The sequence below is a fragment of the Vipera ursinii genome (assembly GCF_947247035.1).
Source record: "Vipera ursinii genome assembly, chromosome: 5".
Classification (NCBI taxonomy): domain Eukaryota; kingdom Metazoa; phylum Chordata; class Lepidosauria; order Squamata; family Viperidae; genus Vipera; species Vipera ursinii.
The window spans coordinates 80,965,414-80,992,821 of NC_139518.1; the positions used below are offsets into that span (position 1 = coordinate 80,965,414).

The following is a 27,408-nucleotide window of genomic DNA, read 5'->3' on the forward strand; positions in this document are numbered from 1 at the left end:
ATTTGATTTTAATATGGTAATTTTAATTCAAATGCTTACGACATGCAGGTACTTAATAGGAAAACTGTCACTTATAAACATAAGGCTGTTTGTCATCAAGCATGTAAACATAAAACAGTGCAAGTGGATTAAACTTTTTCTAATTCACTCTAAAGCTTTCCCTGCGCAGACCAAATGGGAGATCCGCTCCAGGTTTTCTAGCCAGCCCGCCCAGTTCCTGAGTCAAATGTGTCCTTAGAGCTAAGCGGCTGATCTGGCTGCTGCATTCCCCACCTGCCTTTCAAGTTGGGATAGACTGCAGCTGCTCTTCAACTTTAGAAGGAAAGACGCCCAGACCCCAGCCTGTAAAAAATCACAGACTGCAGCTTCTTCTCCAATTGGTCCCACTTTCCCTGCACAGACCAAATGGGAGATCCGCTCCAGGTTTTCCAGCCAGCCCTGTCCCTAAATTTTCAGCACCCGGGGTATAAGATGACCCCTGACTTTTGAGAAGATTTTCATGGGTTAAAAAGTCGTCTTATACGCCAGAAAAATACGGTATTTATGACAGTTGTAATGTTCCCGGGTCACATGATCCCTTTTGCGACCTTCTGACAAGCAAAATTAAGATTCACTTAACAATAATGTTACTCACTTAAGAACTGCACTGATTCCCTTAACTGTAGCGAGAAAGGTTGTAAAATGGGGTAAAGCTCACTTAACAACTGTCTTGCGTAGCAATGGAAATTTGGGGCTTATCTATGGTCATAAGTCGAGGACTACCTGTAAAGTGCTAAGCAGGCAGAATAGGGCTATTTCTGTAGTCAATTTTTCTTTTCTTGTAAAGATGCCAATATAAATAAAAGGAACACATTCATTTGTTCCAATTATATTTCAGTTTTAACTTTTTTTGAAAGATATATCTTGCACAGGTGTATGAAAGAAAAGCTGTCCACCAAACACTCATTTCTATCAAACAAAATGCCCTTTTAATTTCTAATGCTATTTTAATTTCAAAGTAAAAAACTTACTTCACCATACCAGCAAATATAAGAAATGTCAAATCTACATAAGAAAATAATGCATGACATCCTATGTTTGTTTAGGAGCAGAAAAGGAAAAAAAATGTATAGGAAACTGCTTTACATTGGCACCAGGTCCTTTCTTATCATGACTTTGATGCTGTCTGTGACAGTTTTGGACCAAATTTTTGATGTCTAAGAATTGAACTTCATACTAAACCCAGATCGGAAAATTTGCCTCTAATTTAATGTCCAAAATTGGTTCTGTAAATTACAGAATTTTCTGCAAATTCTGGACTAAGGGAAGATAACTAGTGAAATGGGGAATCAATACTTTTTAAATATTAACAAACCAGCTAGCAAGTCACATACTGATCCTGATAACAACAACAACAACAAAAAGCAAACTTGATCATGTTCTCCTTTTGAGTTATTAAAACAGCTTCATTTTAATCAGAAAGTAGAAATCAGAGGGCACAAACATTATAATTACATTGTAAAGGAAATTTAAGTCTGGACTTTTATATGATAGCTAAATAATAACTACTGTCACTAAAATATTAATAATGATTTCACTAAAATATTAATAATGATTCCTAAGAAATGGATTTTACATTGGTGACGCAGAAAATAATTCTTCAATTTTTAAGAAATGCATCAAATATACCATATTGGATTAATATGTACTACTGTATTTTTCAGATCTGATGCAGTGGTATTCTAGCTGAATATATTATATACATTTCCAGTCACAAGGTGGAAGGTTAAATGGTGTTCATTTGCACCATTTTAACATGTTGCAATGCAACCACGAGACCAATGAATAGGCTAAGTTTGGGAAGTTTTTGAGTGTGTGTAATCTGTCATGTAATCTGTCTGCCTACGATATTCTGGCTCCTATGCAGAAGAATGTTCTAGCAACTGTATTTAAAACATTACTGAATACTCAACTGCATACATATACTTCTGCAGTACAGGTAATCCTTGATTTACAACCATCTGTTTAGCAACTGTTTGTAGTTACAACAGCACTCAAAAAAGTGACTTACAACCAGTCCTTGCACTTATGTCCACGTAGCATCAAAATTCAGGCAGTTGGCAACTGGCGTTTATTTCACTGGTTGCAATGTCCCAGGATCACGTGACTGCCATTTGCAACCTATGCAAGTGGTTTCCATCAAGCAGCCAAAGAAGGCAGCTAGATTCATTTAATAAGCATGTAATTCACTTAACAATTGTAGTGACTCGCTTAATAACCACACCAAAAAAAGACTGTAAAAAGGCATACTGGAATTTGGCAAAGAGCCTGGTTTGCTCCATGGTTTACAAGCTGGTCTATAATTTTACAAGTCACTATCTGCTCATTCCTTACTCTTAAAGTGAGAGTTCCTTGGAAGTCAGTCTAGTAGTAATCTTGATTAATCAACAGAAATATATGGAAATATATGATTTCAGCTACGCTTGTCACGCTTTGGGGGCTTTTAAAATAAAGGACTACAACCAATTTTGAAATAAAGGGGCTTTTTATAGGATAGAAAACTTTTTCTCTGAGTACGTACACACCCAGATGGCCACCTAGAACAAATCCTGGTTTACTAACATTTCTCAATGGTCATATCAATTTAGAGCAGGCGTCTTCAAACTTGGCCCTTTGATGACTTGTAGACTTCAGCTCCCAGTATTCCTCAGCCAGTATGCCTGGCTGAGGAATTCTGGGAGTTGAAGTCCACAAGTCATCAAAGGGCCAAATTTGAAGACCCCCTGATTTAGAGAGATGAGAAACGAGGGCTGGCTTGATGTAGCAGTCAAGGCATCAGACCCTAGGAACCAAGCAAAGAGGCCAAGCACTCCCGTTAAAACACCTTGCCAAGAAAAAGGCAGGCGGTTGTGCATAAGCAGTCGCCCGGAGTCAACAAGTGACTCGAAGGCGGCACCCCAAAGCAGGACAAGAAGCAACGGATGGAAACTAGTCAAGGAGAGACGCAACCTAGAACTAAGGAGAAACTTCCTGACAGTTAGAACAATTAACCAGTGGAACAACCTGCCTCCAGAGGTGGTGAATGCTCCAACACTGGAGGTTTTTAAGAAGAGACTGGCCAGCCACTTGTCTGAAATGGTATAAGGTTTCCTGCCTGAGCAGGGGGTTGGACTAGATGACCTCCAAGGTCCCTTCCAACTTATTATTATTATTATTATTATTATTATTATTATTATTATTATTATTATTATTATTATTATTATTTATTAAATAAATTAATAAATAATAATAAGTGCTCTTCAATATCTTCATTAATGATTTGGATGAGGGGATAGATGGGGAACTCATCAAATTTGCAGACGACACCAAGCTGGCAGGAATAGCCAATACTCCAGAAGATAGGCTTAAAATACAGGAGGATCTGGACAGACTCGAACACTGGGCGCTATCTAACAAAATGAAATTCAATGGTGAAAAAAGTAAGGTTCTACATTTAGGCAGGAAAAATCAAATGCATAGGTATAGTATAGGTAGTACCTTGCTCAATAGTAGTAACTGTGAGAGGGATCTCGGAGTCTTAGTAGACAATCACTTCAATATGAGCCAGCCGTGTGCTGCAGCTGCCAAAAAAGCCAACACAGTGCTAGGCTGCATTAACAGAGGGATAGAATCAAGATCAAGTGAAGTACTAATACCACTCTACAATGCTTTGGTAAGGCCACACCTGGAATACTGCATCCAGTTTTGGTCACCACGATGTAAAAAAGATGTCGAGACTCTAGAAAGGGTACAGAGAAGAGCAACCAAGATGATTAAGGGGTTGGAGGCTAAAACATATAAGGAACGGTTGCTGGAATTGGGTATGTGTAGTTTAATGAAGAGAAGGGTGAGGGGGGACATGATAGCAGTGTTCCAATATCTCAGGGGCTGCCACAAAGAAGAGGGAGTCAAGCTATTCTCCAAAGCACCTGAAAGCAGGACAAGAAGCAACGGATGGTGAAGGAGAGAAGCAACCTAGAACTAAGGAGAAACTTCCTGACAGTTAGAACAATTAACCAGTGGAACAACCTGCCTCCAGAAGCGGTGAATGCTCCAACACTGGAAGTTTTTAAGAAGAGACTGGACAGCCATTTGCCTGAAATGGTATAGGGTTTCCTGCCTGAGCAGGGGGTTGGACTAGATGACCTCCAAGGCCCCTTCCAACTTTATATTATTATTATAAACAACGTTAACGACTTTAATCAGTTAAGGAACTTGAGTGGGAGCACGGGCGTCTTCGTACACGCCCTCTCCCCAAGATAAAAAGCGAAGTTGCTTTCTGTCGAGTTACGCCTTTCGGGTCGGTACTTTGGCTTCCTTCTTTACTTGGCGAGAGAGGCTGTCTCGGATTTAACGCCCGAGCCCTTCCCGGGACATTTTCTAGCAAGCCGAGGGCTGCTGAAGAACTAACCCGGGGTTTTTTTTTTTGATTCCCTTTCACCGCGGGGTTCCCACCCTTTTTTTTTTTAAGCGAAACTAGGCTAATCCGAGGCTAGTCCGCCTGCATCGGCTCCTCCCAGCCCGTCAGCCCGGGGCTTCTCCTCAGCCGTGATAGCGAGGCTGCCGGGGGCGACCTTCAACCGACAGGCGGCTTCTCCGACCCTCTCCTCCATCTGAGGCAAAGGCGGCAAGCTTAGCCCCGCCCGCCTCAGGTAGAGCGAAACTGGCCGGAGAGGCTCGTCTAGGGCTGCCGGGCTGCCTGCCGCCCGAGGCCAAAGCGCGCCCGGCCGTCCTCGCTTCTGGCGCCGGCTGGCCTCCGGGAGGGGGTGCTCTTCGGCCGCTCTTCCGGCTTGCCTCAAAGTTTGCCAAATAAAGTACGTTTCCGGCCCTTGGGCAACCTCTCCCCCGCTCCCATCTCCTTCGGTCGGACAACCCAAATCCCCCGAGCGTCGTCGCGCAGGACCGGAGCTCCCTCTCCAGAGGAATCCCCCACCCACCCACCCCGCCACCGCCTTCAGGGACGGAATGGAGGCGGCCGCCAAGCGGGGGCTGCTGGTACAGCTGGCGCTGCTTCTGACTCGCCTGGAAGGTAAGGGGCGGCCGGGGTACGGGGGACCCAGATTGTTGGGGGCAATTAAGCTGACTTTGTAATAATGCCGCTTGGGTGTGTGTGTGTGTGTGTGTGTGAGAAAGCTCTAATAAGCAGGCATATACATAGAACAGGGGTAGGCAACCTTGGCTCTTTTATGACTCGCGGACTTCAACTCCCAGAATTCCTGAGCCAGCATAGCTGGCTCAGGAATTCTGGGAGTTGAAGTCCGCGAGTCATAAAAGAGCCAAGGTTGCCGACCCCTGACATAGAATGAAGGCTACTGCTAATGCTTGTAAGCCGCCCTGAGTCTTCGGAGAAGGGCGGGATATAAATGGGATTAAAATAAAATAATAATAAAAAAAACACATCAGATTTCATGAGGAATTGTGATAGTGCTATCTGTTTCTCCCAATTGTAAAGCAAAACAGCTTTGTTTCTCTTCACCCATGCAAAAGAGGACCCAGATTGTTGGGGGCAATTAAGCTGACTTTGTAATAATGCCGCTTGGGGGTGTGTGTGTGTGAAAGCCCTAATAAGCAGGCATATACATAGAATGAAGGCTACTGCTAAGCTTGTAAGCCGCCCTGAGTCTTCGGAGAAGGGCGGGATATAAATGAAATTAAAATAAAAAAGGGGGGTCGCCCGCTCCCTTCGCCAGGAGGACCTGTCCTCTGCCTTCCCCCCCCCCCCCCGCGCCCCGCAACCACCTTTTGCATTTCCATCTGCTTTCTCCATCCCCGAGCCTGCCTCTTATTTGGACCACATGCAACCCCCCCACCCCACCAACGGAGCGCAGAGGGGCCAAGTGGGGCCCGCTTGCCCGCCCCCCCAAGCCCCCGCTGCGGCTATAGGCGAAGGCTGCCCTTGGGCGTTCCTGCCCTGCCTTCCTCCGCCGGGTGCCCGGAGTCTGCGAGGTCTTTTAGTTTTTATTTTTTGGCTGAAGGCGAAGCCTTGAGGGGGGAACTGGCGTCCAGGCACCTGTCTCGGTAGAAGGGGCGGCTCTGCTCCGGACCTGCTTAGCCCCGCCCACCTCAGGTAGAGAGGGCTGGCCCGGAGAGGCTCGTCTAGGGCTTGGTGGAGCAGTGGGCTAATGCCTCCTTAAGTAACACCAGCTGCCTGCAGTTAGTGCAGGTTCGCATCCCACCAGTCTCAAGGTTGACTCAGCCTTCCATCCTTCCCGAGGTAGGTAAAATGAGGACCCAGATTGTTTGTTGGGGGCAATTAAGCTGACTTTGTAATAATGCCGCTTGGTGTGTGTGTGTGAAAGCCCTAATAAGCAGGCATATACATAGAATGAAGGCTACTGCTAAGCTTGTAAGCCGCCCTGAGTCTTCGGAGAAGGGCGGGATATAAATGTATATATAGGCTTGGGTAAAGCCAGAGGGAAATCAAGCAAATAATTTTAGATTCCAGTTTACAAAGAAATAGAAGCAACAGACCACATTTATGCAATAATGAGAGTTCACGCCCTCCTTTTACTATAATTTGCATCATTGCCTGGTTTCATCTCATAGGAGAGCCTTCACATTTGCACATCTAGACATTCTATCATTAGTGATGCTGTTGAGTAGATTGAATGGTACTCCTTATCAAGAGCATATATATATATATATATATATATATATATATATATATATATATATATATATATATATATATATATATATATATATATATATATATATATATATATATGTTCAGACTCTGAAACTGTGCTGCACATTTTTCTGGATTGCCCTAGTGATCATATCTGTAGGGTAATCTCCTTTCTGATTACAAACTATCCTGATCATTCCCCACATGGTAATCATGCATTATCCACTAAACCACTAGGATCAGGAAACCTGTAGAAGTATAGCCAGATTTTGTAACATGTCAGTGAAAATCAGGCATGAAATAAGAGTTCAGTGGAGTTGAGCGGCCGATAAATTTAAATAGGTAAATAAATAATGATGAACAAATTTCTAATGAACTTCTATGTTACAATATATTTTTTTGTTACCTTTTCTCCTTTTGTTTTCATTTCTGTGCTTGGTCTATGATCATATTCTTTAATAAACTGAAGCTGAATTGACCTAATTCTAACAATATATTTTTCTAATGTTCTTTTTTTCCCAACTGTTAACATATCTCATTATTATTACCGAGTCCTGCTATTCATCCTAAACAACTGCAAAAATATGAATCGGTGGACAGTTCTAAATCTATATACATTAAGGAATATAAAACTAGGTAACACTATTTTCAACCTTCTTGAAGGCAGTTTCAATTATGCCAGACCTGTGGAACCGCTTGCCGGTTGAGCTCCGGATGGCCCCCGAAATTCGCTCCTTCCGGCGGGATCTAAAAACTTATTTATTTGAGCAATCCGGCCTGGTCTGATGGGTTTGGGGTTGGGTTTTTAATATGGTTTTAACTATTGTATAGATCGGGCATAAATTATTTGTTTTTTAACTTTTGTACTTTGCTTTTTAATATTTATTGCCCTGTACACTGCCCTGAGTCCTTCGGGAGAAGGGCGGTATAAAAATTTAATAAATAAATAAATAATTCATCTTGTTTATGCCTGGAAATAGTTGTGTGCAAGTTTTTTGTTATTTATTGGTCAGGTCTCAGTTTCTAACTTCTAATTTAACAGATGCACATTGCCCTTTAAAAAAAAAGGATTAGAGGCAAAATTAGAGGCCTTAATCAGAGAAAAGAATATATCTAGTTTTGTTTCTATCTAAAAACCACTTCTAATCTTTGTGCCAGAGACAAAAAAAAAATGACCCTGGGTTTTGCTGATTAGTTTGTCATTATAGAAATGACTAGTATTTACTAAGTGTGTAAAAGTAAAAAGTTGAGGTTGTAATTCTATTTTGTATTTTACTGAGCTGAAAAAATTTAGAAGTCAGTGCTTTTTGTTTTTCCCCTTTATCCTACACCCCTCTTCCCCTTTTCTTTTCTTTCTCCATTTCCCCATTATCTTTATTTTCATTTGTGTTTTATACTATGATAATCTGAATAAAAATTATATATATATATATATATATATATATATATATATATATATATATATATATATATATATATATATATATATATATTTAAGTATTTGTCAAGGCTTTTTGAATGGACCTTGCTAATTAACTCTTTCATTCCTGTTTTGGCCCGACTCAGGGCTTATCCACAGGAACTAGTCAACTTATGACAGCTCATTATTTGTGCAAATTATTCAAATTGCTAATAAAGAATTTGGGAGGCTAAGATGATCATTTCGAACTCTTTATGTTCTCATCAGTTAGTCATACTGATGAGACTAACTGATGAGAACATAAAGAGTTCGAAATGATCATCTTAGCCTCCCAAATTCTTTATTAGCAATTTGAATAATTTGCATATATATATACTTGTTAACTATTTAGATTACCTTGCTAGGCCCCAAACATGGGGCAAATCTTTATTTCCTGTTTCAGCCTATCTTGAAGGCCATCGAACAGGCAGTAGTCACACCGGACAGCTCATATATTTATGTAAATTACCTTAATTCTTTGTTAGTAATTTACGTATGTATGTATGTATGTATATCTTTGGTCATTCGGGTTTTTTCCCACGTAGAATTGAAGGTGTAAGAGCAACGTTTTGACAAAATCTCATCCGTCATCCTCAGGCTGGTGGCTTCAGCTTCGTTCTTCTGGGAGAAGTGTGTGGTACCAACGAAGCTGAAGCCACCAGCCTGAGGATGACGGATGAGATTTCATCAAAACGTTGCTCTTACACCTTCAATTCTACGTGGGGAAAAACCCGAATGACCAAAGATCCACAAATATATATATGTGTGTGTGTGTGTGTGTATATATATATATATATATATATATATATATATATATATATATATATATATATATATATATATATACTGAATAGGGATGCGGTGGCTCAGTGGGTTAGGACGCTGAGCTTGTCGATCAGATGGTCGGCAGTTTGGCGGGTCGAATCCCGAGTGCTGCGTAACAGAGTGAGCGCCTGTTACTTGTCCCAGCTTCTGCCAACCTAGCAGTTCGAAAGCACGTAAAAAATGCAAGTAGAAAAATAGGGACCACTACGGTGGGAAGGTGACAGCGTTCCGTGCGCCTTTGGCGTCTAGTCATGCCGGCCACATGACCACGGAGACGTCCTCGGACAAGCGCTGGCTCTTTGGCTTTGAAACGGAGATGAGCACCGGCCCCTAGAGTCGGAAACGACTAGCACACATGTGCGGGGGAACCTTTACCTTTACCTTTATATAAACTGAATTAGTACAGCATTAATGAAGGCTTTTTAGCAATGTGGCCTCATGTGATGAGGTAAGCATATGGTATTTAGTCAGCATTTGGTAGGTGGTTTATATCAAAAGAGAAAAAAAAGGAAGAAAACCTGCACAGATATACAAGAAGGCAATTTTGAAATATATAGTTACATATTCAGCATTTCTTCAAGTGGAAGTGGTAAATCCTGCCCAGAATATTTTGTTTGAATTAACAATATGTTCCTCTTGATACTTCTCTTCCTTTTTGTTCATACCCGATTGCCTGCACTGAATTGCAGCTTATGCTAATTAAATTATTTTCCTTATTGGTTTTATTTTTTTTTTAAAACTGACTGCCTCCCCCCCCAAAACAGCTACGATTAAGCTAAACTAAAATATTAACAAGCACAGAAAGTAGGATTTCAGTGAAGTTATAATTTCACTCAAAACAGAAGCTTAGAATGAAGTTACATTTACTTGAACAGTATTGCATTATTTGGTATATGACATTCTGTTTTTTTTCCTCTACACAGTACATTCTGCAACTTTTGAAATCATTACCCCTTATTCACTCTATGTGTGTCCTGAAGGTCAAAATCTCACTTTGACTTGTAAAATCAGTGGGGCTCTCATCAATCACCATGATTTGCTCTCCAGTGTTTGGTACTTCAGCAACAAAGATGACCATAGCTGTTCCCAAGGAAAGCATATCCGCAACATCACTGCTAAGGAGCTTCATCATGAAACTGAGAAGCAACATAAACAACCTCATATGAATGCCACCGCTGAGAAACGTGCTCAAGGTCATCAAGTCAACCATCATGGATTGGAATTCTTTTCCAATCACCATGGCACTTTCCATGTCACTATAGCCAATCTTACTCTACAGGACAGAGGATACTACTGTTGTTATGTAATAGAGACTAAGAGAGAAAACAACAAGCCACGTATCCTGCGGCATACTTACGGCTCCGTGGAACTTCGTATACAGAAAGGTAGAACACTGCGCCTAAATCTGATATAGTTAAAGTTAAGGGTCTGTATTTCTCACATTCTCCTAGGAATGTCCATAATGCAAGATGAATTGGTCTTGATGAAATTCCAGGAAGACAGTAAAAACAGGGGAAAAAATGCTTAAGACGGAGTTATAGGGGAAAGCTTTTTTTCCTTCCTGTCTAAAAACAGGTTTTGAAATAATGAAAATAATTTCCCTTTCTTAGAGTTATTGAAAAGTTGCCGCATCGAACTGAGAAACATTTTTCCCTTGATCTGGAACTTGATGCTACAACTTAATGGAGTATATGCATCTGGTTGCTTGAAATTATGATCCACATCCTATTTTCTGATGAGAATTGAGCTGAAAAATATCAAATCAAATAGCCCCTTTATGTTTTGATTTATGTATTTATTAAATTTATATACCACTGACATTATGAAGTCACTTTAGTCACCTTTATTCAACATGCACTTTTCAAAAATGAAATGTACATTTCTTTTTGAGTAGTGAAGAAGTAGTACTGAAAATGTAGCAAAGGAGGAATGCATTTTTCTAGAAATTATGATTATCAAATTTGAGGGTGAAGGCTTGTTCTCCAACTTGTGGGCTGGTTTCTGAACGTTTTGTTATCAGGCTAGACTACAGGCTCTTTCAGCCATCTCATGCGGCTCCCAGTCCTCTGCCATGTGCAGTCCAAAAAAAAAAAAAGTGGGACTAAAAAAGTTCAACCAATCAATTCAAATATGCAGGGTAGGTGCATATCTCGCCTTGGCCCCACTCTTCAGTCAAGCCCTGTTCTGCGCATGCGCGCATGTATGCGTATGTGCACACATTTTTTTGCGGCTCCCAGTTTTTCCTTTTGTGAGGGAACTGGTTCCGAGTGGCTCTTTCACTGTTTCAGGTTGCTGACCCCTGGGCTAGACCCATCACAAAACCCTGACCTAATGGGACCCTCACCTGACGTGATCTCACCTTCACAAGACCTACTGACCACACAAAGCCCTTATAAACAGAAGAACACTGACAATGACACCCCCTAAACTCTGCTGAAGGTGTTACCTAGCCTAATAATGAAGTGTTGGAAAACCAACCCACAAGCTCAGAGAACGAACCTTCACCCTAATCCTACACCCGAGCTACAGATACTTGTTGCTATTATCAAATTTTCCTTACCAGTTAAGGGAAGTTTATTATATAATCATGGTCAGTAACCAAAGCTGAGTACGATCTAAAGAAAAATTGAATTTTAAAAATGGAATCGGATGCTTTAAAAAAAATAGCACAAAATCACCTGTCATTATTTTACATTCCTTTAAATCAGTTCGGTTTAAGTCCGATTATTCTATTCCATCTACTTTGGGAGTATTTCTTTCTTAGTTTTGGTTGTATCTCTCCCTCAGGCCTTTTTTCTTTTTTAAGGAGATTGTTAATTACTATTTGCAATCTTTGCATTCGTAAAGTTAAAATAATAACGTAATGCATGCTATTAAAGGGAACAGATCAATTTACATGGTTTGTAGCACAGTCCTCTGGTGTACGTATCTTTCAGGAAGTGGGGAATGCCCTAACAGCTTTGTCTAGAATTAAATTCAGTTTTTCCCCCCTAGAACTTAATACTTGAAGAAGTCTGGGACAAGTGTCAGATCTGAGGCCTGATATCCTCAACTGTACTAGCAATAATGATTTAGCAGATTAAGAACCGTGTTGCATTCCAGACATCCTGATTACCAAAGTCAAAGTAATGCTTTTAGTCGAATTGAAATATCACTGATTCTGATAATATCAAATTCATAACGTCAAACTAAAAACTCAAGAGAATAGGACTTGCAATTGAATTAATCACAGAAATTCTCTACCTAGCAGAGCGCTAGAAAAAAGTGAAGAGTGATAATGCACAGCAGAACAAGAACAAAGCAAAACAAAATGAAAGAAAAAAGACTTAAACAGAACCCTATATAACAAACTAATTTAAATTTCAGACACTTCAAACTAGCCTACTTCTGGAAGTAGGAAGGTTATAATTGAATAGATTTTTAAAGATTTGTTAATGAATAAGAATTTGTTTGTTTGTTTAATATGCCATCCAAGAAACTAACATGTTATTGGTTTTTTTTTAAATTCACAGCAAATGGCTCATCTCCAAATTGTACATTTCATTTTGCTGACAATACGGAAAGTAAGATTGCTTTACCATATGCTCATAATTGCATTTTTTTCAAGAAGCAGATTATTTTTTTCAAGTATAAATCCCTGAAATTTGACATTTTAGCTAAAAGTTTCGGGGTTAAATCTTTTGTTCTCGTACCTGTCTCCTTGTATTAACTCCCAGTTTCATACTGTCTAATTTCTATTTATTTCCCCAATCTTGAAGCTGTTTATCTTATAAACGTAAACTATCTTCCCATTTACAATGATTTCCAGGCCTTTCTTTTGAATCTCCACTGATTCTTTCCTATCTCATTCTTCATTATATCTTTGATAATCTTTAGCTTCCACACTGGACTAATCTACATCTAATGTAAGCTGATGACATTTAATGTCAATGGGGATCAAAGATCAATAGTCTGAATTACTTACACTGCTTTAAGTGCTGTTAATGTTCTTTCTTAATTAAAACAGAGGTAGTAATTGTTTTTTTCCCCAAATGTAATCCAAGTGGGAGACAGTGATTCATGGGAGCAATTGAGTGTTACAAATTCTCAAAGAAAATCAATTGTTTTTTCTAGAAGGGGCTGATTTGCAAATCTGGCATGTTTATCAATGGGAATACTTAGGTGGAATAGAGATTAAGTAAGTTAGTTTACTGTTGTCACCACAGGTTATAACATATACCGTAAAATACAATAACAGTACAATAGTAAAACTGTAAAATGAAATATTTTTTTAAAAAAATATTAAATGTAAGAAGGTTAAAACAAGATTTTAAACAATTTTCCTCTTTATATATTGATATATTGTCTATTTATAAATGAGGCCAGATGAAAATCTCATTTTATAAATATATCTGATATAGAGAACCATTATTAAATTTTCAAGATAGGAAAATCATCCCTAGTGAGTCTACCTGAAAGGTAGTTTTTTTTTTAAGTGTGTGTGGGATCTTGAAAGAGTCATTTCAGAGAGAATGAAGAGACGCTCCACTAGCAGAACAAAGTTATTATTATTGACCCTGTTTAATGTTATTGGTGGCTGGAAGTGGAAATAAAATTTGGATTGGCCTGGAAACCCAACAGAATTGGGGGAAAAAACTGATTTGGACCACCAGAGGTTCAGTGCTTGGAATGAGGTGTAGAGAGTAAAGAAGACATCTTGTTGGAGATCAAGTCAGATCTGCTTGCAGAGTGATGAGGCGAAAAGCCAAACTCATGGCCAAAACAATCTGAGGAGAGGAAGAAATAACTTAGACCTGTGTTTCTCAACCTTGGCAACTTGAAGCTGTGTGGACTTCAACCCCCAGAATTCCCCAGCCAGCTCTGGGGTTGAAGTCCACATAGCTTCAAGTTGCCAAGGTTGAGAAACCCTGTCTTACACAGTCACCTGTGTAAGAAGTATGGGCATAGTTAGCACAGCCAGACTTAACAAGATTTTTTTTTACACTAAACCATCTTAGTAAAACTTATTTTCTTTGAACTTTATATCTTGGTTTGATCTATATTGTAAGGCTGACATGAAGGGCCACTGTGGTCTACAGGAGTGCTGTTTTCGTATACAGGGCTCTCTCCAGGTAGATATCCATCTTGGACAAGAAAGATAAATATTGTTTCTTAGTTATTTCCTTCCCTTAGCTCAGGGGTCTTCAAACCTGGTCCTTTTATGACTTGTGGACTTCAACTCCCAGAATTCCTCAGCCAGTGTGCCTGGCTGAGGAATTCTGGGAGTTGAGGTCCACAAGTCATACAAGGGCCAAGTTTGAAGACCCCTGCCTTAGCTGAAGAAGGTAATTTGCTGCTGTAGTTAGATCTTATCCAAAAGGTGCTTTTTTCAAAAGGAAACTGGATTTTCTTTGTGTTTTTTGTCCTTGAAGACATTTAGTTTCTCATCCAAGAAGCTTCTTCAGTTCTTGGATGTGAAGTGAAATGTCTTCAAAGAAAAAACAAAGTCCAATTGCCTTTTTTAAAAAAAACCTTTGGGACAATCTTGACCTTGATGACTGAGAATCTCCATAGACATTTGGTTATATCTTAGTATCCATACTGATACTGCTGCCATTCAGGATGTTCAGAACCTTGTGGCCACCAATATTATGGGGTTGTCCCATCACATTTTCAATTCCTTCATCTCTGATATCCAGCATAGTGTGACCTGCCATTCGGCATATGAATTTTTTCTTGAGCAGGATATTGGCACCCTAATAGAGACACTTTATTGCTATGCTAAGATAATACTGTATTCAGTTTTGAAGTCATAGTGTCAGCTTTCCTCTGCAAGGGAGACCCAATGTCTGATAAACGTTAACTGAATCCAAATGGGCCAAATAGGGGCCGATGAAGTGGTTGGTACCCAGATACAACTCTGATCAGCCTGGGAAATATGTGTATGATCTGGATGGTTGATACAAGCCCCCAAAGTGTCTGCTTGGCAATGCCAAGCACACTAGTCAGAGTGTTTTGGGAGATGAGGATGGTGAAGAAACATCTTCACAATCTTATCCAACCACTTTTCTAGTAGTAGTGGGAACGTTTTTGACAATGGACTGTAGAATACCTACGGATGCGCTTGGACAGTTTAGTGTGATACTGAGGGAAAAATTACTTCTGTCAAGCATAATTTGACTTCTATATGTTGTACAATTTTGTAGGATGAACTTTGAGTCAGTAGGGCAGACATGTCAAACACAAGGCCCGGGGGCCAGATGTGACCCGCGAACTGGTTTCATGCGGCCCGCGAAGTCATCCTGGAAACAGTGAGGGAATGGCCCCCACTGCCTTGGCCCTGGCCCAGAGACCCTCCTTCTGCTAGAGACCCTCAGATCTGTCCCACTCTTGCCCAGGCCCCCATAGGCACCCTTGATGCGAACAATGTAGAGCTGGCCACGCCCACCCAGTAGGCCACACCCACCCAGTAGGCCACACGCACCCGGCCCCCTGAGGGCAACCTCAATGCTGATGCGGCCCTCAATGCACCCCTGCAGTAGGGCCAAAGTGATAGGTTTCATGTAACCTATGGCTGCCCATCTCATAGCAGTGACTCTGAAATGGCCTTCTATCTAATGAGGTGGGGCAATTAATTGGACCCAGGCAGCAATTAGTTTTTTTAAGAAAAGATAAACCCTGTTTTGAAGAAAGCAATAGGCCACCTAGTCCTTAAGAAACCGTCTTAATCATCTTCTTGTGTGCATGTGTGGCAAACCAGAGTCAGTTGGTCTTGAGTGAAATTTGGTTTTGGTTGGAAGGGAACCTTTGTCTGAGTGACAGAACAGAAGTGGGTGATGTTTTTACAAATAGTTCTTGACTTACGACCACAACTGAGCCCAAACTTTCTGTTCTCTTTTGCCCTTTCTTGCCACAATTGTTAAGTGAACCACAATTGCCACAACTGTTAAGTTAGTAACACGTTGTTAAGTGACTCTGGCTTCCCCACTGACTTTGCTTGTCAAAAGGTGATCATGTGACCTCGGGACACTACAACCGTCATAAATATGAGACAGTTGCCAAGCATCCACATTTTGATCATGGGACCGTGGGGATGCCGCAAAGGTCATAAGTATGAATAATGGCCATGAGTCATTTTTTCAGTGCTGTTGTAACTTTGAACGGTCATTAAACGAATGATTGTAAGTCGCGGACTAACCGTATTGGCCTTATATGTGTTTTATGTTATGTTAAAATTATCAGTTTTAGATTTTAATCAACATTATTGGTTTCTCTTTGAAGGTTAACGTGCAGCATTGAGAGAAATCAGTCATATAGGAACATGATGGATGTAAACAATAAATAAAATTTCTTTCAAGCCTTCTGGCTTATACTTAAACCACTTCCAACTTTTGCCAATAAAACTGCAGGGATTTGTTCATGTAGGTGTCAGGAATCAACACTGACTCAAAGGCACAAATAAACCAGATTTGCAAATCAGTAAGGCATGGGGTAGTTGCTGTCAGGTTCTCCCCATTAGCCTTCAAAATTGGTCATGATGATTGTATTCTAACTTTATCTGGAATCTCACATTACCTTATAACGGGTATTAATTCAGTATTTGGAGGTAGTAATCAAATTTTACGATGAGGAATTCTATTTTATTTTATGGGATTCCCTTGAAATTGCAGACATTGTCACCTCGGGTATAAATTAGCAAATACAAAGGAGGACTCAGTCAATAATTGTAACTCAGAAAATGAGGCCACAGCCTCCAGTGAGTAGAAAAATGTGCTTCCTTTCTGATTTCTATGTTGTGGTTTTTTTGGTTATTATTCTTTTTTCAGATACTACAGCAGTCACAATTGCAACAGGGGCTTGCATTGTAGGCATTCTGTGTTTGCCTCTCATCCTACTCCTTATTTACAAGCAGAGGCAAATAACTACTAACAGGCGTAAGTATCTGGATTAACCCTAGTTTTTCCCCATTACTTTTGACTATTTCAGTATTCCACGTAAAGCGATCAAACTGCCTTTCCTCCCATTTATTACATGCATTATTACATGAATGACATTTTATTTATCATATTTGTATAGCTGCCCATATGACATTAAAATCAAAGAGGAAAGAATTAGGATCTGTAGTGGGAGATTATGTGTTCCTTCAGTAAGAAATGATTTTGGGGTGGATTCTTTGTTTATTTCTTCCTCCACCAAATATTTTACTGTACTCTAGGCAGAAGGAGAAGGCTAGAATTCTGGGTAGTTGAAGTCATTGTTGTCCACCCCTGTTCTATAGCTACTCATTCGCGCAAATAGAAAATTTCTGCTACTTGGAAGATCTTTTTATGCTGAAGCTCATTATTCCACATCTGGATTTAGCTTGCTTTCAGCATTATACGTATCACTGAATGTCTTGCATTAAACTAGCACAGATAAGATGCTGATGAAATATATTAGGGTTAAACAATTGTGAACAATTTCTAGTTTCAAAATACACTGCAAGAGAGCTAAATTCTTTTTGTGTTTACTGAAAACAAATAAAATATGAAACCACAGCATCCTGCCTAGAAGGATCTCTGTTTAGAAATCCATTAGTGAAGTGATAGTTACATTATTAAAACCAGTTGCACATGCAGTAAAACAAATCAGATTTTGAAATATGAAAGAAATCTGATGTTTGTCCTACTACTAAAAATAATCACTTATCTTCTTCTGATCATATTTTGCTTCACATCGCTGTAAAACTATATCGTTGTGTCAAAATGTGATGAAACAACCAGTATACCATCAACTAGACTAATCTTTTCTAACTTGACCTCAAAATGTGTTGCATAACTCCTACTGTTCACACCTTCAATGAACAATTCTTTTGTTGGCTGTTAGTGAAGTGAATCCAGCATGACCTAAAGGTACCAGGTTAGAAAAGGTTCCTGTAAATACTGTTATGTTTTCGTTTGACAGAAAATAAACATAGAGTAAGAGAGCCAAAGTGGACACCTACTAAGTTATCTTGTTAATAGGTGGTTGCTGGACTCTCATTTTATTGTTCCATGTGGATCTTTTTGACAGGGAATATCTACAGACATGTGTATACCTGTGAAAGCTTCTACATTTAAAACTAAACCTAGAGGAATAGTTTTGGATATGACTTGAATAGTACCATCTGTTCTTTGAAAATGAGAGAGTAGGTAATGCAGATCACTGTGTTGTAATGATTTGGCCGTGGAATACAAATGGGCGAAACAAAGGTTTCAGCTCCTCAACACAGTTAAACCATTTGGGTCAAGTATCTGTATGCCATATGAATCAGTACTTTTTACTTGTCTAGTTCAAATCACCAAGCCAACAAGTGTTGGACCAAAGACAATGGAATTAGTTGCTTAGGAAAAGCAAAGCAAACAGTCTCTGCTGAGAAAATAAAAAAGGGTTCTATTCTCTTAAAAGCATGATGGTGCCCCTAGCTATTGAACAAATCTCGTGGTCAGAAGGATTGTGTTTAACTCAAAGGACTGAACGAACTTAGATTTTTCTGTTCTTGAAATATTGGGATCTGATGGCAGTTAAGCATGACTACCTACTCTTCCTGTAACAAAAATTGCATTTACTTTTGCAGGTTCTCATGAACTCGTAAGGATGGATAGGTAAGCAAGTCCCTTTAATCGTACCATATATCTGTTGTTCCACTAGTGTTCAAACTTGCAACGTCACATGACGTGTCGTGATGTATCGTGACTTTTTTCCCATTGCCGGCAATGGGGTGGGCACGGTTTTGGTATGATGCATCCGGCCCACGGGCCGGCAGTTTGACACCCCTGCACTTTAGGGCTCACAAAACCACTTTGTGGGTGATACAGAAAATTAAGCCTTATCAAACAAAAATAAACCAATTTCCAAAGTCTCCTACTTATAAAAGTCTGAAGGATGCACGTCTAACAGGTCTGCTTTAAAGAGGACTTCAACAAGAAGATGCTGGTGATAAAAACGTCTCAGCTGTGAGAAACATATTTCCATTGATGTCAGGCACAAAGCCTGTTCACATTTTTTTTTAAGAATGCTGACTTACCAAAGCCTTTTCATCTAGGCTAAGTTGCTCCCTGAGAGAAAGTAAAATTTCCTTTGAGTTGCACTGTTTCCTAGTAACTTCATAGACATGTCCACATCATACAGGTAGTCCTTGACGTATGACCTCAGTTGAGCACAAAACCTATGTTGTTATGTGAGCTTTGCCCCATTTTACAACATTTCTTGCCACAGTTGTTAAGTGAATCACCGCAGTTGATAAGTTAGTAACCTCGTTGTTAAGCGAATCTGGCTTCCCCACTGTCTTTGCTAGTCAGGAGGTTGCAAAAAGTGATCACATGACGCTGGGACGCTGCAGCGGTCATAAGTATGAACCAGTTGTCAAGCATCTGAATTCTGATTGCATGATCATGGGAAACTGCAAAGGTTGCAACTTGTGAAAAATGGTCATAAGTCACTTTTTTCAGTGCTGTTGTAACTTTGAATGGTCACTAAACGAACCGATGTAAATCAAGGACCACCTGTATTTTTTTTAGCAACAATTCAAAAGTGGTTTGCTATGGACGGACTTATTCCAGAAAGTTTTTTCACTTGATTCTAGCTTATAGCTCTTATGTTTCCCAGAGAGTTGTCATCCAAGTATTAATGAGATCTAGTTTTCAAGCCCAGATAAGGCCATCCAGATACTGGCACCTCCTGAGATACTTCTTGAGAAACTCTGGGACTATGCCATTTTGGATGTGAAAAGTCAAGGTAGTGTCATGAACTGAACTTGAAATTAGCCGGAAATCATTTTTTCCCCTAAAATTGGCATTACTTGGTCTATGATTGCTTAGCAGTTGATGGGTGGAAGCTGTGGGACAGAAATTATCAACCAATCATCTCTCCTCATATCTTCAGGAAGAAGGGTGAATTGGCCAGTAAGCTCCGTACTGTGCATTTATAGGAGGACTCTCTCTCTCACACACTTATCCTCTTCAAGGACAGCTGTCAAACCCATTTAACCTTTTTCATCTATTACTTTGGAGGAAAATCGGATGATTGTAATGACTTGAAAGAGATGAGATAGAAAAAGACTTAAGAGTCAGCATTAAGATATTACGGCAGTCCAATTTTCAGCTGACACAATAACTTTATCCCAGCAATTGGGGAAAACCCTAATTTGAATAAGGTGACATTCTCAGTGCAGACATCGTGTAAAGCAGGCCTGTTACTGTAGAACAGACATGTCAAACACAAGGCCCGGGGGCCGGATCCGACCCGCAAAGTGGTTTCATACAGCCCGCGAAGCCATCCTGGAAACAGTGAGGGAACGGTCCCCACTGCCTTGGACCTGGCCCAGAGACCCTCCTTCTGCCAGAGACCCTCAGATCTGTCCCACTCCTGCCCAGGCCCCCATAGGCCCCCTTGATGCGAACGATGTAGAGCTGGCCACGCCCACCCAGTAGGCCATAGGTACTCTAGCCATGCCCACCCAGTAGGCCACGCCCACCCTGGCCCTACCCACCTGGCCCCCTGAGGGCAACTGCCATGCTGATGCGGCCCTCAATGAAATTGAGTTTGACACCCCTGCTGTAGAAGGAAACAACAACAACAAAAAAACTCTGATTTGCTTTTTGTCTTAGGCCTTCACTGATTTAGTCAGAAGCCTGTCCGTCATCAGCTTTCTCTAGGCATAGTATGACATTATTAAAGCCTTTACTTGACCGTTCTATTTTTCAGCCCACCAAATTAAAAAAACCCAAAGACTATTGATGGTGTCAGTGTATAAAAAGTAAAGGTTTCCCCTATCCAGTCATGTCTGAGTTTAGGGGGTGTTGTTCATCTCCATTTCTTAGCTGAGAGCCAGCAAAGACACTTCTGTGTGGCCAGCAGGATTCTACGCTGAGGCGCATGGAACGCTATTACCTTCCCACCTAACTGCTACTTATTTATCTACTCGCATCTGCATGCTTTCAAGCTGAGCTGGGACAAGTAATGGGCATTCACTCCATTATACTGCGCTTGGGTCTCGAACCTGGACCATCTGACCATCTCAGTGTCTTTAAGCGCTGAGCCACCACGCCCCACAGCAATGTATTACGCAGAGGATTATTTTTTTAGGGTATAAATGTAGCTTAAAATAATAATAATAGGTTTCTCATTGGTTTCTATCTCACCCACTTTCTGATCCCTCAACGTATCTCATGTTGCACCATCTCCCTATCAGTAGCACAGAGTAAAAATAAATGTTTAATATTTTATCTCAATAGTTTTCTGACATTGTGCTTTAAAGAGACTGGAATGCTGGGAAAGTTAAAGGATGGGACCTGAGCCTGATGGGATTATCCTACTGTGCTTTCTTTTAGCAGCAACACCAATGGCATTGAGAACCCCGTCTTTGATGCTATCCCTGACACAGACTCGGAATCCAGGGTCAGGCCACAATTATCATTTATGGCCAGCCGACAGGCTTCAGAGTCAGATCGACACCTTCTTTCAGAGCCCAATACCCCTCTCTCGCCTCCAGCCCCAGGGGAATGTTTCTTCCCATCACTTGGTAAGTATTTCATTGCAGGGTGAGTGCAGGTTAATTGCTAGCTTATCTCGATCTACATCGGTCTCTTCTGTTGGTGAAAATCTCTTTCTTTCTTTCTTTCTTTCTTTCTTTCTTTCTTTCTTTCTTTCTTTCTTTCTTTCTTTCTTTCTTTCTTTCTTCCTTCCTTCCTTCCTTCCTTCCTTCCTTCCTTCCTTCTTTCTTTCTTTCTTTTCTTTTCTTTTCTTTTCTTTTCTTTTCTTTCTTTCTGCCACCCTCCTCACACAAAGTGACTCTGGGTGGCTTACAATGTTAAACAAATAAACTATACAAAAACATGGGATATAATAAGAATCTTCTTCTTCCTAGCATAATTGGGAAGGCCCTACTTTATATATAATGAGATATTACATCTATGTAAGAATGTAATATTATATAATAAGAATTAAATACTGCAAAAATACAAATTATCAGCTATAGCTAAAATATGGGGAGGGAGGGAATAGGATGAGTTGGGGGGGAAGGCTGGATCTATTATTAACCTATCAACCACTTCCAGTGTGATGCCCCCCCCAAGTGGAGCGCCAGGCTAACTGGCAGAGACAGGTGAGGAAAGGGGGGGGGGGAGCCAATCTCACTCAGGGTTGGGGGGGAGAGGTAGGGGTGACAAGATATTCTAAAGGTGAGGAGTGAGGGCAGAGATGACCATTTATTATGCCTTGGATTAAAGTTATTAACAATATGTTATTAATATTTTTTAAGAATATTGATTATTACTATTTTAGCTTATTTTAAAGATTAGTATTTGTTTAAAGTTAGTAAGGTTGTTGCATTGTTATTATATCTTCTAAAACACTCGTTTTTATTATTTGTTTGAAGCAAAATCCCTTTCCTTTTACTTTTTGTGTTAATTTGTATTTTAATGTTCAACTGTGAGATTTAATAAAGATGGTCTGAAATTTAAAAAAAAATACAGTCATACACGCTGAATATGTAGAAGAGTGTCCTAAATCTTCTTAAAATGTTTTGTGCCCCCAATTGGAGAAATATAATTCTTCTACTCTTAAGGGTTTTTGCTCTGAGCAACAACCTTCAGTTAGACTGCAAATTGGAACCAAATTATTTCCATTGGTGTTGGCAAAAAGGAAGTGTTCAGATGTGAGTACACCTAGAGATGTTTCTTAAGCCCTCTGTAGGATAATGCTACAGCTGCCAGGGTTCTTTTAATTTCAAGAGTATTGGCTTCAAGTAAAACAGTAAAACTGCTCTTTAGAAGGCCAGATCCTGAAGCTAAAACTCAAATACTTTGGCCACCTAATGAGAAGGAAGGACTCACTGGAGAAGAGCCTAATGCTGGGAAAGGTTGAGGGCAAGAGAGGAAGGGGACGACAGAGAATGAGGTGGCTGGATGGAGTCACTGAAGCAGTAGGCGTGAGCTTAAATGGACTCCAGAAGATGGTAGAGGACAGGAAGGCCTGGAGGAACGTTGTCTATAGGGTCGCGATGGGTCGGACATGACTTTGCAACTAACAACAACAACAATTCTTATGGCACTTTCTATATCAACAATATTTGTGGACTAGTTCCCACACAGCTGATGCAGAACTGACGGATAAATATCCTCTTTCTTTGCTGTATATCAACATAGAATCATAGAGTTGGAAGGGACCTTGGAGGTCTTCTAGTCCAACCCCTTGCCCGAGGCAAGAGTCCTTATACAGTGTCAGACAATGGTTGTCCAGGCTTTTCTTGAATTTCAAATGCAATTTAGGAAGCATCTGATGTCATTTCATAAAAGCTTATACTATGATAAATAGGTTGGCTTTTAAACCAGCAGAAGATGGTGTTACTTTTGCTGCTGCGGGGGACACCAGACAAAAGAATTCTGTAGACTGATTGTGGTTTCAGAGGCATTTAATGGGAAAACGGCCACTGTTCCCATTTATTGGTGCCGTTTCCCTCTTTACTTTTAATTGTCAGGTGGGAAGACATGGGCTAAACAGTCTCCACATTTAAATAACTAATACCACAACAAAATCTAGGTTGAATGTATTAATCCATGTGGTTGATATTTTCCAGATCCTGTTCCTGATTCACCAAATTTAACAAAGGAATAGTCCAATAAAGGAAGATTGTTGTATTCTGAATTTTTATAACAGCAATATGAACAAGGCTTACTATTTGCTGCTTTAAAGGAGAAAGAGAGGCAGAGACAGAAGGAAGCAAATGCGAGAATTTTTTAGAAGACTGTTTTCTAAAGTCTTGGAGTTGCTTTTTGACTATCCTAACATTTCAACATTATTGCTGTTCTCCGGTTTCCAAAACAATTCAATGTGGAGAATATGGACAACAAGGCAATATTGTACTCTCCTGGAATTCTGCAAAATTTGTTTTACTTCGCTGAATTGTTGACCCTTTTATGAACAGTCACTGAAACGTGTTTCTGATGTGTTGTATGGATCAATTAGAACAAGACCATGTTACGTGTCTTTTAACTATAAGGGATTGTGAAAAGCGCCACCGAAAGCCTTGCTCTGCATTGAGAATGCCTTGGTTCCATAGAAACAGAAAATATATATATTTTTTTTACTTTGCTTATGTATTCTTTGAAAGACAGTATGTTTGCACATGTTTTTAACATAGTGATAAGATGCTTTACTTGTATCCTGTCCTGAAAAGATCAGAACCCAGTTGAACTATCTTAATATTGCACTCTTAGTTCTAATTCAGTCTTTTCTTTGCTCTCTTTTTATTTGCTAACGACGTAAGGAAATCTAGATGAAGGTTCTCAATTGCGTATCTTCCACATAAATATTAGGAAGACCGTGTTGAAAACCATGAAGGATAATCATGTTAGAACATAAAAAATGGATTTCAATTTAGCTCTGCTGAACAACAGTTTGCTTTTTCAAGCTGTTTCAAAAGCATTTTAAAGAGAGTTTTAAAGAACATTATAGATTTGGTACGCTTTGTTTTAAATGATAACTGTATGTCATTTTGATACAATTTGTCTTGTGCTTAGTAAATGTTTATGGCTAAGTAGCCAGAGGAAATGCTTTGAGTGAAGGATCTTTCCAGTTATGTATCATTGAAATAATTCATATTGATATCTTTAAGTTAAGCTGTCTGGAGAAAAACAATGTCTTTAATAGGGAGGAAATTACAAGTAATTTTTGTCAAGAGATACAAATTGTCCAACAGCAATCTGTGTTTAGAGTTGTTTAATCCGAGTTTCCAAACAAGAGGGTAGCCATTCTCTTTAGCTTCAATCTAAATCAGTCTTTTTCATCTTCAGCAACTTTAAAACTTGTGGACTTTCAATTCCCAGAATTCCCCAGCCCTCATGCCACCAAGTTGCTGATATTGAGAAACACAACTCTAAATACAGGAAACTCTTATAAAGAATGGGTGATGTTTTCAGTGTGTCAGGATTTCATAAACGTATAACAGCCAAGATCAGTCAAGTTATACTGATGCCTAAGAAGTGCCTTATCCCTGTCTGGCAATAACATTACAACAAAGATAAATCACATGGTTAACTATTTGTAGTAGTTCCATAGACAGCTGCTTGACATTGCTTAATGCTAGGGCCAATTCTCTCCCCTTTTTTTGGTGAGGTATGATTCATTTTTCTCTTGAACTCTTCTGTTTTTGAAAGAATTATTGCAATGCCTTCTGTTGTTATATGTACTCTGACAAGTTACACTTTATTAAAACTCATCCCTATTGAATGCATGAACCTTTCCTGAATTGTACGTACCCGGTAAAAAAAAAAGAGCTGTTCAGGCTGTGCACTATTAAAGATCTGTTTTAAGTAGAAATTTTCACTTAAGAACAAAAATTAAAGGGAAAAAAAGAGGTTAGCTAATTAATTATATGAAGAAATTGTATTCTTTTCAAGTTGTTACGCTTATTTCCTCCTGCTTGGTGATTACTTATCATGTGTACGAGAAACTCTTCTGACTTGCCCTCCCGAACAGGTTCATTGTTTTTTATTTTCCATTTTCATAAGTTGATATAATAAAGGTTTCATACGGCTATTGTTTTTCTTTGGTGACAAAAAGAACAAGATCCATTTTTCTTTGGCGACGGAAAGAGCAGTATGCAGTAAAAAGAAAAAGTCAAGCTGAATCCATGTGTTCTTAGCCATAAGTGATCCAATTAATAAAAATGTCTTATACTGCCTTGGTGTAAAATAATCTGGCTTCCTTCCCAACCTTTTCATGGAAAATATCTTCATGAGACATGCAGTCTTGAGGCCTAACTTCTAACAGCTAAAACTACTATACAGTTACCTTCAAGTTTCTGATCCCCCTCTTTATATATAGTGAGAGAACTTGACGAAGGGGTAAAAAGTGAGCATGCTATATTTTCATTTACTCTGCTGGACCTACGTATCTGCATCTACCTGAAGAAATCAAATATGATGTAGAATAAGAGAAACTATTAAGGCTATGCAGTGCTTTGGATCAGATCTCCAAAAGGTGCTTTGGGGTGTGTAGGAGCCCAGAGTATCATTTATTTGCGATCCCTTCAAGCAATCATGACTTTTTGGAGATGGAATGTGAACTATTAGACAGGCTTAGTGGTTTTACAGATGATAGTAGAAACATAAAATAGTTTGATTTCACCTATTAAAGATGACAGTCTTAAGTGAGCATTGTATGATGAAAAACATTTTGTAACTGGCACTCTTGACCAAAGCCATTTCCTCCAGTCATAATCCACAAATCTCCGGTAAGAAAGTGACACATCAGTAGCTGTAAACCAGGGTTTTTCAAACTTGAAGACAACTTGAAGATGTGTAGACTTCAATTGCCAGAATTGTCCAGCCAGCATGTAATATATATTTATTCAGCAATAATCAAACCACTAAAGATAAGGGGGCAGAGACCATACAAATGGCCATACTTTGTCAATATGGGCTCCAGGCTACTTGACAGGCCATCTCATCCTAGTGGGCTTGGCCCACCCCACCCATACTGGCAGGGGAGGTATGCTGCAGACCCTGTCAGTCTTGAGTATTCTGGCTAGCTGGGCCCAGGAGATGGGTCTTCTCTGGCATTGCACTTGCCCTCTGGAACATCTTTTCCCCCCTGGAGCAAAGCCAGTTCCATTCCCTCCCAAACTTCCATAAGAGCCCAAAGACCTGGCTCTGCCAATTGGCTTGGGGCTCTATGGGGGAGCATCACAGTGGATATCCCAGTCCCCACCGCCCCCCCATCCTGCTCTCGCCATCCCCATCTTTAATTGGGCTGCAATGTTTAGCTTTATATATTAACTCAGCGTTTCCCAACCTTAGGAACTTGAAGATGCGTGGACTTCAACTCCCAGAATTCCCCAGCCAGCATAGCTGGCTGGGGAATTCTGGGAGTTGAAGTCCACGCATCTTCAAGTTCCTAAGGTTGGGAAACGCTGTATTAACTTATTTATGTCTTTTAGCTTTAGTTTTTATCTTCCATGATTATAAGCTGTGCAAAACTGCCCTGAGGTAAGATGGGCAGCCAATAGTTTACCAATAAATTTTAAAAAATAAATAAATTTTGCTTCCTATTTTGAAATTTAATGTAACATTCAATGTAAGATTTAATCAACTTTCAGGGTTTCTGTGTCAGCCACTTTACAAACAAACTTATTCCTGTTCATTTCTTCCCCTTTGTGTTGCCATTCATAACAAATATACTTTGGGGGAGTAAGGATGAAAATCAGATATGGGTACATTATTTGTCTGTAATTAATATAAGAAATACAGAGTAAATGTTCTCGGAGTGTGCAGTGGCATTAGGAAAATTGAAAATTGAGACAATACAGTAAAAAGGATATATGCTATGACTTACCTTATAAAATTTACAATAAACGAATAGTGTACTATAAGTAATTTCTTATAATTATTGCAAATGATGGCTTGCAAAATTGAAAAAATCTGCAGTGTAGTGTAAATATATAAATACAATTTCCTGTATTTATTGCAAACCCACGATA

The 27,408-nt window shown here is 39.7% G+C and overlaps 2 protein-coding genes across 3 annotated transcripts in view; one reads left to right on the forward strand and one right to left on the reverse strand.

The window, feature by feature from the left end:
* CDH23 (cadherin related 23) overlaps positions 1-27,408 on the reverse strand; it is a 375,051-nt gene that overhangs the window by 75,786 nt on the left and 271,857 nt on the right. The gene's annotated exons all lie outside the window — the stretch shown is intronic.
* On the forward strand, positions 4,552-25,466 carry VSIR (V-set immunoregulatory receptor). 2 transcript variants are annotated; one of them, XM_083364474.1, is made up of 7 exons: positions 4,552-5,047; positions 9,854-10,315; positions 12,443-12,493; positions 16,736-16,843; positions 18,505-18,532; positions 21,260-21,450; positions 23,506-25,466. In XM_083364474.1, the coding sequence occupies exons 1-7, from the start codon at positions 4,984-4,986 to the stop codon at positions 23,541-23,543; spliced, it is 942 nt and encodes a 313-aa protein (XP_083220600.1). In that variant the 5' UTR covers positions 4,552-4,983; the 3' UTR covers positions 23,544-25,466. The 2 variants fall into 2 exon arrangements, with proteins under 2 accessions (XP_083220600.1, XP_083220601.1); XM_083364475.1 differs by having other exon boundaries at positions 21,263-21,450.